We start from the raw sequence: 12,768 nt of genomic DNA, 5'->3' as shown, positions 1-12,768 counted from the left end.
CAATATGAATAGAGGATGGGAGATTACACAGAGAGCAGCTGTGTTGTGTTGAACACCAGTTATGAAATGGGAACTCAGTGTTCAAGGAACGTGTTCTAGAAGACAAGGTATTTAGCACAGTGGTTTAAAAGGACTTGTTCTTTTAGTTCTTAGTTCTCATGTTATACAAAAAAATGCATATTATTTTTAATATCACCAAAGGATAATTTTTTCATGCAATCTGTATCTCTTAGAAACTTGTCAGACTGGAATATGCATATGTTAATATCATTTATCCACTCACTACCAGTTGGGTTTTTGTGGTTTTAAGAGGTAATGTTCCAAATGAGGGTAGAATTTGAATTTTAAGGAGACAAGTGTTCTCTTGCACTCGGAGGGAGGAACTTCTTCATGAGCAATGCTAGAGAAGCTCCACTTTGTATTTTTTGTTTTTCTAACTGGTAATTTAAGCTCATATCATAGCAGATAGAGCAATATATGCAGTTGTTACTCTGTTTTCTGGAAAGATTAGGTATAGCATTTCACCTAGTTATTATATTTTGTCTTTAGTTCTAAGTGTGAAAGGGGAAAATTAATTCTGTGATTTAAAAATTATCTTTTAAGATTTTCTTTTCATTTTTTGAGATTTCTGGTATCCTTTAAACTATGAGTGACATTTTAGTCTGTATTTTTGCAGTACTTAGTACAGCAGCAGTTCAGCCTTACTTGGATTCCCTACTACCTGCCAGAAAAGAGGGAAGCAGATCTAAAACTTTAAATGAGGTTTTTGTTCTATTCTGTTTGAAGATCTGAAATTAACTTCTGTGTCTACACTGAATATTGCACTTGCAAATATTCACACATACATGAGAGAGAGAGAGTGTGTGTATATATATGTAGACATCATAGTAGAAGAGCAATAGGACATCTGTAAATACGACTGGAGATTTAAAAAGTTGGATTCTGATTATTTTTTTGTAATTTAATAAAAAAGCAGCAGCATCTTCTGGATGTTGTTAATGTTCTCCTGAAAGTGGCATTCAGAAAATCAGTTTATTGCAGGGAGGTTCTCTGGCTCTTCTTTTTTTTTTCCTAATTTAAAGCACTTTCAGTAATGGTATTATGCTCTTCTTGGCCCCCATGAAGGGGAAAAAGACAAATACTATTACATATACAGCATGTAAAAATTCATACATCAATCAAATAGCTGTATAAACTGTTGAAGGTCGCTACAACAGCAGGCATCAGTGTTAACCTGCATCTCACCAATGCTCTCTTACACATCCAGGGAGGTAATCACAAGTGCTGAAGGCTTGATTTCAGGCAAGGACACCTCAGCTCCACTTGCAGCAGGACAAAGTGGGTCCTAAACATTTTGGGACTTCAGGGCCTGTGGCTCTGGGCAGCTCCTGCCTGCGAACAAGAGGTCTGCCCTTGGTTGTGGCTCTGCCTGGTTACGACACCGTTCACTGCAGTGTGAATTCGCCACACCGGAGGACTTTGTTTTATCACCCTTGACAATAACTGCTGGTTTTCTCTAGGGTGAGTATAGAATAATGTGAGTACTATTAATAGATAACTTACAAGTGAACCTTAGTGTTAAATCTTCTTACTTCTGAACTGGCATCCTAGTATCTTGAATTAGAACACCAGTGTTGAAAGTTGTTTTACAACGTTTTTTATGTCAATGTGGCTTAGCAAGCCCTGGAGCAGCCCTGCTAACCATAGTTCAATGCAATGCCAAAGGCAGTGTGATTAGCAGACATTAATCTATTTCATTTTGTGTAACTCCTAACTAAAAACAAATAATACCCTAAATCCTGTGAGAACTTTTTTTATCATCTAGAGAACATCTGATCTTTATCAGTTTTTGTAAATTCAAATAATTTAGGTATATGCAATTTATTATTAAAGCACACTTAGGGACAACTTTTAGAAATGTACAGCTCAATTTTAATAAATATCAGAATGAAAATATGGCAGATACTGTGATTCTTAATTATTTTCTTAATGAAGCAGTGTTGATTGGCAGTTTTCAAAATAAGCAGTTGTCCTGAAATGTAGCAGTTTGATTTATAGCCATTGAAATTATTTGCTGTATAACGTTACTGCAAATTGTCCACCAGGGAGAGCTGGTGCAAAATTTTATTCCAACAATTGCTTCATTACCTTATAATAAAAAATATTAAATTCACCATGATAGGCACAGGTGAATCAGGTACTTTATTTCACTGGCCAAAGAAAAGTGTAGGCAGTAGTATCATGAAAGGGCAGATGGATATACCTAACAAGGCATTTCTGTTTATTTCTTTAATTGGCATACAAATATTTGAAAATAAAAACAGACACCAGAAAAACCCCTCCACACAAACTGTTTATGTTGTCAGACTATGAGGAATGGGAGAAATGCCTGAAATTTCAGAGTGTCTTTGGAGGTTCTAGAGGTCTTGGGTAGGAGCTGCAGAATTAATTCTGGTTCTCTTAGTTGAGAGAGGAATCTCTTGTGAGTGCACAGCAGAAATAAGAAGCACATTCACTGGCAGCCATGATGTAACGTAGAAACCTGTTTTACTTCATTGCAAACAAATGGACAATATATATTGTACAATATATAATAAAAATACAGCTGATACAAGTGCCACTAATTAACAAAAAAACCTAATGTTAAGACTTAAAAATGCTCATTTTTGTAATATATACACTGCAGTAATAAGCCACAATAAATACATCAAATTCCATATCATTCATAATAAATACTGAAAATATAAATACAGAATACAGTTAATTTGAATAAATTATTACAGCGTAAGGTCTAGGTTAAGTTCTGTTGAATATTATTGTAGCTTATATTACCCTTTGGCATCTTTGATGTTACAACTTGTTTAAAAAAAGGAAATTAAGGAAATGTGTAGTTCATGAAGCTTAAAATTATTTCCATGTACAGATTTTAAAATGAACTTTCTTTCCCTTCGCTTCTTCAAACAGTTTAAAAGCAGCAGTCCAATTAAATATTTTGCTTTACTGTTGAGATCTCCATTATTTTAGTATACAAGATAATCTGTAATGGAAAATGTTAAGTACTTAACATAATTATTTTTCTCAGAAATTAGTAAAGTTAGAAGTAATGTACAAAGTTTAAAGAAATGGCTGCAATTACACCACAGTTTTACTAGTCCCATTTGAGTGGATTACCTGTCTGAAAGACCATCAGCTTAAGTGCTTTTGAATCTATGCTGTGGTGTATTATTTAGCACTTGCCAACAAAAATTTCAAAAGCAATTTTATATTCTTATGGGGAAATATATATATATATATATATATACACAGAGAGAGATGAACCTCCTGAAAGACAGGGTTGGACTAGACAGTGTAAATGTTACAGTCTGTATTTGTTAAAACAATGAAAATACTTTAAACATATAAAAGGTAATAAGTGTTGGGTTTTGTTTGTTTGTTTTTTTACAAATTTTCTATCTATTTGCTATAGATGGAAACAAATCAAAATAACCAATTAGCCATGTTTTATGTTAACAGGTATTAACCAGTACATTTGTATTAATAATTTTATTTTTAAAGGTAATTACATCAGAATGCAATTTAACTTAAAAGATCAACTTTACTAAGACAATATTACAGGCTGAGGCTCTTAGGAATGGATTTATAATCTACAGATTTTGACTATTTTTGCACTGTTAAATGTCTAGTGCTTATTTTACATCAAACAATTTTTAACATGTTTCACAAACTACACTTCAGACGTATTTCCATAGAAGCGCCTACAGTCAGTCAATTAAAAGAAGGGCCCAGTTGTTAAGCACTGTTTACATGAGCAGTTGATGGTACTTGTGTGAAATGGCTGGGAAAAAACCAGCATGTTTGCTTTGGGTTTTAAGAGAACCAGCTGCCACTGCACAGGATGATCTTTCCAAGAAGCTGAAAACTGGTGCTAAATTTGTATCTGTACTGATCCCCTAGTGCCCCAGCAAAACCCAAAACTTCAAGAACATACTTTAAAAGTTCCAGATGGAGAAACCTAAAATGCTATAATGTGCTATAATGTGTACTAAGTCTCTTGAAAATCCCAAACTAAAATGCTAATAAAAAGAACACCTATTTTGTCTTTGCTTTTAACGTCTCTTGTTATCTGAGAAACTGGTTATATGAGAATATGTGCTTGGGAGCAGAGTTAACAGAAATGATACTGAAAATGACTTTGTAATTGCCATAGGCAAAGAAAGGACATGGTAGCAGTGCTTCTAGGTGTGGCTTTGCTTTTTAGTTTTTACCCCATGCATTTGGATAAGTCTTTTATTTAATGGCCACCTGTATGTAACTGGTCTGGAAAAATGGCATTTCCTGTTTGCACTGAGTTCGTTTGGTTTAAAGTATATTAAGTAACAGAATCAATATTATCATCTAACATGGGCAAGCTTGTAGTTGAACATCCATATACTTTTCCATCCTTGTTCTGGACAGATCTTAATTTCCCATTTTCCTTCCTTTTTTTTTTAATATGTAATGTTTTGGTTTGCCCTTTAGAAGAAAGATAATCTTCATCAATCTGCCTCTTGCCTTCATCTTCTTTTCCTCTAAACTGTTCTTTCTATTCTCCCCTCACTCTAGTGCTTCAAGACCAAGGAGTACTTTGATTCTTGTGTTAGAACAATGATGTCCATTTTCCTGTCTATCATGAAAAGCCAATCCCATCTTCATGGTTTATTGGAAAAGTGATCAGTTAGAGAAGAATGCACATGAGAGGCAAACTTCAACTTGGTTCTACTGGACATTCATTCACGAAACAGAAGTGTCATTGCTAAGATCGAAATTAAGATAACTGAGTAAATAAAGGACAAAGTTTGCCCTTTAACTTTTTTGTCCCACCCCCAGCCTTGGATGAAGACTATCACCGTCTCAGTTGAGAAGCTGCAGTACAGAGCATCAGGAATGTGGTTCTCCAGGCAGTGGGACCTCCTGAGTTCTGAGTGTCCTCCAACCACAAAGACTGCATAGCACCAGAGCAACACACATTTTAACTCACAGAATCACAGAATGGCCTCCTCTGGAATGGACCTTAAAGATCTTCTAATGCCAACCCCCCTGCCATGGGCAGAGATGTCTAGATCCAGTTGTTGAAAGCCCCATCCAACCTGGCTTTTCAAGATCTAATTCACAGCACAGAGGACACGGGAGTTGCCCTTTTGCTCAGCTGTAATGAAAAGTCTTACTGTACAACAGACCTCCCAAACACTGACAGGAAGGAAGGCATTAAAAAAGAACACTTATGCTGCACAACACGTTTCATGAATTGGATGTTCCATATAAAAAGTAAAATTCTTGGTATCAGCCATTAGAGTAACAGAAAAATCCTCAAGGTTGTTATAACTTTCCTCCTTAAGTGGAAACAATACTCTGGCACATTTATTAGCAACAATATTAGAAGCTGCCTTGGATTTAGGAGTAGGAAGAGACAGTGAAAAGGAAAAACTTGTGTAGAACCCAAGTGTGTGTTCACTCGGACATCTTTAAAACTAAATTGCACTTGTTCATCACTTCACAATGTTTGCGCTTTGGATTTGACATTTCTTGGAGAAAATGGACAATTAATAATTTGCACATAGACAATGATTACAGAGAATAGCAAAATTAAGAATATTAGAAAAACCTGGAAACACTGAAAAGGCAAATGCTGAGATTTCTCATACCACAGAACATGTAAGTCTGTTTTGAAAATAACAGTTTTCTACCATTTTAAAAAAATAGTAATCAGATTTAATATTTTAGAAATAAATTCTATAGAATATATTCTCTGAGTTACTTCTAGTTTTTCAAAGTATTTTACATCAAATGTTCTGCAACCATAATAAAGTAGATGATAGAATTACTCTTCAGTCTCAGCAGGAATGCTTGAGGATTTTCCATATCATCCTCTTCTGTCCCTGTTCCTGACTGTTTCAGGAAATAAAACAACTGGCACAATGAACATGAGTTTATACAACTCATGAGCTGTAACAATGGAGATCCTTATTTAGCAAATGCCTTTTAAAAGGATATAATGGGTCTCTCTTGCTTTACGTTTGAGTAAAGGCAGCTGCTTTGCTCCAGGAGCAGTCCAGGCAAGGAGTTCCAACGGACAGAATTCAGCCAGCAAAAGAAGACACTGTACAGGGGAGTAAGACTGCCTGCTGCTTCCAAGTGTGGTGTTGCAGGCAAACTACAATCTTGCTGCTCAAATGTTAAGCACTTGACAGGTAAATGTTGTATATGCAACACAGCTTTTATTCTAATTTTTCACTGTGCAATTTACTGTTAAACTTCTGCTCATTAATCCCATCTAAGGAAAGGAGAGTTTGCTTTAGCTGTGCTTCACATTAGTGAAAAATTTCTGTTCAATTCTGGACTGGGCTTTATTTGGAAAGTGGTGTAGTCTGCAGTACAAAAATTTAGTTATGATACCAAAAAAAGAAGAATAAAATGGTATTTTGCCTGTTTTAAAGAATTATGTTTTATCACAATATCTCCAAGTACATTACAAACCAGAGCACAGAGAATGCAAGTGACACAATAAGATAAAGGCAAAGGCAACAGAACCCAGGTCTCCTCTCTCTGAGCCCAATACTCTCTATCTAGTATATCACATTTCTATCAGAGAGTCAGGAACACCTGAAATATTAAAAAACATAATATATGTTCTGTTTTGCATACAAATATATGTATACAATCTTTAAAAAACTAGCTGTGTTTGTGAAGATACTCCCTGTGAGGCAGGGAAAGCGACATGTTATCACATTTACTGACATAAAACACGCAGGTACGGTTTGAAAGTGGCTCTGGATCAGTCAGCAGTCAGTAACAGCACCACCAACACTACATGGGATTTCTGCAGCACTTCCACAAAAGACAGGATCGCTCTGTTACAAGAGCACTGATCAGGCTGAACTGGATCTATGGCCGTGTACGATGGACTTAAAATAAATTAATGTCAACTCCAACTATGATTCATTAGCAGGAGCTTGTGTAAACGAAAAATAGTAAAACTTTACAAATCTAGAACTTTCTGATCTAAATGGCAGACAACTCAATAAAGAATAGTAGAAAGTTTTACTGACCAGCTTGTAACTTTTTAAGGATGTTCAGTGGGCATGAGTTATAGCTCTTAGAAAGCAATTGCTGTAATTAACTGAGCAGAAAAGTTCTAATTTCATGTCTAACATTGGTTAAAGCTTTGCATATATTTAACAATGCACTTTTTTCCAAGAAAGGCGAAGTTCACCTTATAGGCAAAAAGGCATCTGGTTTTAGGGGCTGTTTCAGTGATCTTCTGTATGAAAATTCTGGTTTATTTTAATAGAGGGAAATGCTTATGTTATGATCCATTTTCCTGAACTATGCAATATGATCAAAAATGATTACCTGGTTCCTTAGGAGTGTTTATCACTAGCCAGATATCTTGCAAAATAAAGCTGATACAACTATCAGTAAAGTAAACATTTCCTCAAATGATACACTGTGTTGACAGAAGCAAATACTGCTGGTTATCATTTAGTAATATAATACTTTTATCACACAGAAACAGCCTACCCAAAATGAAAGGACTGGTTATCAAAATGACTGTTAGCCAGTTGAGAAATGGGACACAGCATGCATTATTATATACTAGCCCAGAAAATAACATTAAAATATTTTCCATACTATGATTTATTTAAGCTTGTTTTCCCTAAATGAAGAGTATATTTTTTGTTCTAAACAAAACATCGAAGTCTAATCAAGTGGTGGGAAACCTGACTCACCTGATTTCTACATCCTACTCTAGATTTCAGGTAAATTAGCCCACCTGTCAGTTAAATTAGCCTTCCTGTTTGGTCAGGGTTGCAACTATTTTTTTTGTCACTCTAGTTAACTTACACATGCTAGAAAAGGCCTTAGCTTTGTTATTTGCTGGCATGGAATTGGCTGGGCAAAAGGTTTGGCCTATTTTTAAAAAATACATCTCTTCCAAGATGTAACTGCTTGTTATCCTGTGCTGCAGGCTTGAGAGAATTTGGCTGCATTCACCCCTGATGCCCCAATGGCATGGAACACACACATCTCAGTACTCCAAAGTTTATACAGGTGCTGATATTAACCAGGACTGGGATCTGAAGCCTGTGAGAATGGAAATAGTAAATAACCACCACCTCAGTATTTAAAAACTGGATGACATATATTTTATGAAGTTAATCACTTACTGTGCTTGCTGATAAAATTAAAGATATTTTTCAGGTGAAAGCACAGGGGCCAGGAAAATAATTTCTTATTGCTCAGTAAGGGGGTGAATAATAAAACAAAAGATTTCATTTAACTTTCCCCTGAGATAAATACCCCAGTAAAGTGTGTGTGGTTCTCCAACACACTCTGAGGGTAAAGAGCTGCTCCTGATCCTCATCTACTGTCCCAGCTCAAGCAGAAGAGATTTGTGCTTTTGGTGCTGGTGTTAAGTGAGAGTGCCAAATTTAACTCACTGTTGATGCAAGATGCCTGTATACACAGAGACTTATTACATTTGCCCTTAGAAGATCCTGAACAGAATAATATTATTCTCAGATGCAGAACTTGAAGAACCAGCACGTTTCTCTTTAAAACTCAAGGATATTTGTGTTGCAGAATACGGGTGTTTACCTGGCTACTCAACCTTAGAGAAAGAGACTACAGTGTTCTGTGACTACAGGAGGAACAGCAGCTATGGAATTGCTGAGCCAGATAACAAACATGAATGTGCTTTCTCAGGAGGTGGAATACGCTGCAAGTTTGGAATCCAGTCCCTAGAGAACTAGTCTTTTCAATGCAGTTCATATAAACTGTGTAGGACTTCTTGCGGAAACAAGTAAATAAAAAACCTTTCCAGCTACTACATGGAGTAAAAATATTTTGCTAATTTAGCATAAATATGAGAAGTCATTTTACCCAGATTTCATATAAAAACAATTAAGTTATCTTTTTTTTTTTCAATGAAAAGCCCATTTTACACCTGGCAGTTTTTCTACTGGAGTACTGTACGTGTTGTTTTAAAGAGCTTCTAACCAGAAGAGTCATTATTACAGAGCTAAAATTTACACTGTGTTTACATGCACACTGTTAACCATCTAGATTTGACACAGATAAAACTAAGATGCTGATTCTTATTTTGACAAACAAGACAGGTCTACATTTCAACTTACTTGATGTAGAATAAATAAAATTTCAGTATTAGAAGAATAAAAATGCTAAAATAGATTTTGAAATCAAAATAAGGCAGTGCAGAATTTCCAGTGCAGCGAAAACCTGGTTCCTATGCCTCCTTTTCTAGACAAGAGCAAGGTTGGTTAATAAATTAAAAGTTGATATACAGCAGGTACTTTTAATTCCCACTTCATTTAAAAACAAACGGATCACAAGGTAATGGATATCCATATGATGCACATGCTATTTTCCTTGCAGACTTCTGCAGCTACAAAATTTCTGAAGCTTTTTTCCTCACCGAATCTGCTGTTTCCTATTTAGACCAAATGATGCTACATTTGAGGTACAATCAGAAGTCCACAAAAGCCAGTCTCATATTTCATAAAAACTGTTAAATGTTTAGGCAATCTAGACAGTTCTGCATTTTTTCCCATGCTTTATTTAAGCTTTGATCAATAAGGCTCTGCTTTTATAAATTGCATACTGACATATTCATAAACTGGCTTGGGAAAAACATCCAGGTTTTGTTACAATGAATTTTAAGATCTTAGAAACGCCTCAGAGAGTGGGGCTATGGCATTTCTCCAGAGTGGTTCACAGTTCCCACAGTTAATATAGTCCTGCAAAACAGCACTAAAGTGCAAAGTATCTGAATGGTTGTTGGGCTAAAAGGTGCTGTGCAAGCTTAAGCTACTGCTTTGCCATTATATACAAGATCCTTTTTCTTTGGGGTGAGGGTACTAATTCTGGAATGCCACTGATTTTAGTTTTAATGGAGGATTGTCTACCTTTCTAGAAGATGTAAATGCCCCCTTTCTGACTATTCTGTTTGTCAAGAACAGTAAAAGAGAAAAAACAGCACACTCTAAAAATGTGTTTCAAGACAATTTACCAAAAATGGTATTAAAAAAAAAAAGAAGAAGAATACAAGGTACTCCAGATGAAAAGTGGATATGCTCTTTGTAACTAGCTATGGATCTTCTGCTCAAATGAACATGCTGTTCATTTTTTTCAAAACATGAATTGTAAACTACCATAAATAAAATACATACAGTACAGAACAATTAAAACTTTTTTTGTACAGTAGTTACTTTTACGTTAAACTTACCATCTTTTCAGATACGTTGAAAATTAGGACTCTAAACATGATTATTTCAAAGTATCATTTTTAACATTTTTGCACAGGCCCGACAGTCAAAAACACAAAGCTTTGATTCAGATAGCTTGGCAGGTTTCACACATGTCCATAGGTAGGCTACTTTGAAATAGGTTGGCTGTGTTTTTTTACTTACTTGTTTTATTTTTATCAAAAAAAGGTTTGATTATTTTTATTTAAATCTTTATGTGAACTGTTTTTGTGCAATACCACTGCCAGTGTAGCTTGAGAAAACACAATGTGTCTGGAACATTGATTACAGTCCAAGTGTTGTCTACCTCTTAAAAAAGTAAGATTCTAGGAAAATCCGATGGGAGTAAATTTTAATACAGGAAGTCAGTCCTAGAATAATTTTAATATTAAACAGGTACCGTTTCTACCACTGGAGATTTGATGCACTCCTCGTGCAGTCTGCTCTTTTCTGGGAGGTTTAGTGAATTCTCAGCAGGGTGCTCTTGCACGTGGCTGTCGCCGTTCAAAGCTGACACAAAGCCATCTGGAGAAGGACCTTTCAAGTAGGAGTGAAATTCCACTTGCGGGTGACTTGGCCTATGCTCAGTGTATAAACTGTTACATGGAGCACTGCCATCCCCTTCAGAAGAGGAGCAGCAAACAATCACTGAGGGGTTTGCAGAAGGGTAATGAGGGCTGCTAAAAGTTTCCTCTGATTGCCGTGTGTAGTCAACAAACTGTTCAGAAGTCATGTTGTAAGGCACCAGAGAAAGACTACCGTTCTTGACAGCATCCCTTTCTGAGTAAGTCTCACCGATCTGGTTAGCAGTGCCAGCAACGTGGTTCTCTATTTGGTAATACAGAGTTGAAGAGTTAGTATAGTATGAGGCATTTTTAGAGTGGTTTTCATGCACAGCAGTTCCATCAGAGTAGCAAAGGACAGAAGGAAGAGGCACCATATCAGCATGGGAGCCCATGCTTTCTACAAAATCATCTGCTTTTTCTTCCTCCTCATCTTCCTCCTCATCTTCCTCTTCCTCTTCATCATCATCTGATTCACTAGGGGCTAAACTCTGTGTGCTAGAATCTGTAACTCCACTACAAAAGCTACTCCCATCTTCCTCTTCCTCCTCTTCCCCTGGGCAGTCCAAGTCCTCGGCTGACTGGGAATGCATAACTGCAGCCGGAGGTTCAGTTTCAATCTCAAAATTTTCTGCAATTGAATATTCAACCGGGTGGGGTCCTGGACTCATAGAACTAGTGTGTGCACTTATCTCAGTGTGGCAGCCATTAAGTGCTGGAACTTGCTGCTCTCTATTTTTCTCCAATTCAAGTTTCATTATTGTGTGCAAAAAGTGAGTCCGTACACGGATAGGGTTAAATTCGATTCTACCTGCGGTATTGCTACACCCTTCCTTAGTGCAACCGCATGGGAAAGACATACGATCCACCTTTTAAAGAAAAGAATACAGATTAACAATACGTAGCATAAGCCTGGAGATATGACAACCTAGACAGCCTAGAGAAATAAAGTGGTGAAGTGGAATTCACCTTGAGAAATACCTGTAAGAGTAGTCAAAGCCAACAGTAATTCAGGGAGTCAGCCCTGGAATTGAGCAGTACTGAGAGGAACAGTAAGGGACCTGTACGTGCATCAATGCTGCACAGTAGGAAAAATACATTTCTGTTCCATAGGTGAAAGTACTACACAGTGGAACAAAAAATAGGTAGTTTTTGTATTTATGGATACAAAAATACTTCACTTTGTGCTCAAATCCAGGCAAAATCATTACCAGAAAGCATCTTAAAATTTGGTAAAAATTGGTAAAAGTTATGGAAACTAGACACCTATTGAAACAAAATTAATTATATATAGAAACGTATATAAAGTTGCCAATGGGGAACCTGACCACGGAAAATAGGAATAAAACCTCAAGTGCACTTTAAAAGGTATGCCACTCTATTGTAGGGGCAATATTGTAAGCTCAACAGACTGTGCACAGAACTTCTACATCTAAAAATGCTCATATTAAATTTTTAAAAGTGTGCCTGAATCCCCATGTCAGCCAGTTCCATTAAACAGTTGAAGGTCTGTGACTTTCACCTACACTGTAATATCTAAACATCAGATATGATGCAGAGAAGTACCCTATAACATAATCTAGTACATGTTCCCCACATGTGGAGATGAAAACAGGAACAGCAAGGAGAATATATTATTTAAAATAGTAGAGAAAGTTTAGCTTGGATTTACGAGATAATGAAAAATGCATTCAGGAGGAAAACTCAGCTGCACAACAGCAACTCAGCAGAAACTAGTAGAAACCTTTTTTAGGGAATATTTTGGGACATGTACAGCTGACAACTATGTAAATGTACAATACGAAATACCTCTTCAGTCTGCAGAGGAAAAACCTGCTATATTAGCAGATACATATTTTTATTGCCTACATGCAAATTTATCATGCATAGATTTTAAGTATCAT

General features: G+C 36.2%; 1 protein-coding gene across 6 annotated transcripts in view; it reads right to left on the bottom strand.

Moving 5' to 3' along the window:
- Positions 1-10,046: 10,046 nt before the first annotated feature.
- Positions 10,047-12,768, bottom strand: part of CSRNP3 (cysteine and serine rich nuclear protein 3) — a 99,509-nt gene continuing 96,787 nt past the window's right edge. For all 6 annotated transcript variants that reach the window (XM_051787268.1, XM_051787271.1, XM_051787267.1 and 3 more), the window contains one exon: positions 10,047-11,733. In XM_051787268.1, coding sequence (XP_051643228.1) covers positions 10,690-11,733 — 1,044 coding nt within the window. In that variant the 3' untranslated portion in view covers positions 10,047-10,689. The remainder of the gene's footprint in view (positions 11,734-12,768) is intronic.

Source organism: Manacus candei, unplaced genomic scaffold (genome assembly GCF_025592945.1).
Source record: "Manacus candei isolate 608988 ecotype Guabito, Panama unplaced genomic scaffold, ASM2559294v1 h1tg000023l, whole genome shotgun sequence".
NCBI lineage: Eukaryota > Metazoa > Chordata > Aves > Passeriformes > Pipridae > Manacus > Manacus candei.
This window is presented reverse-complemented; position numbering and strand designations above follow the sequence as displayed.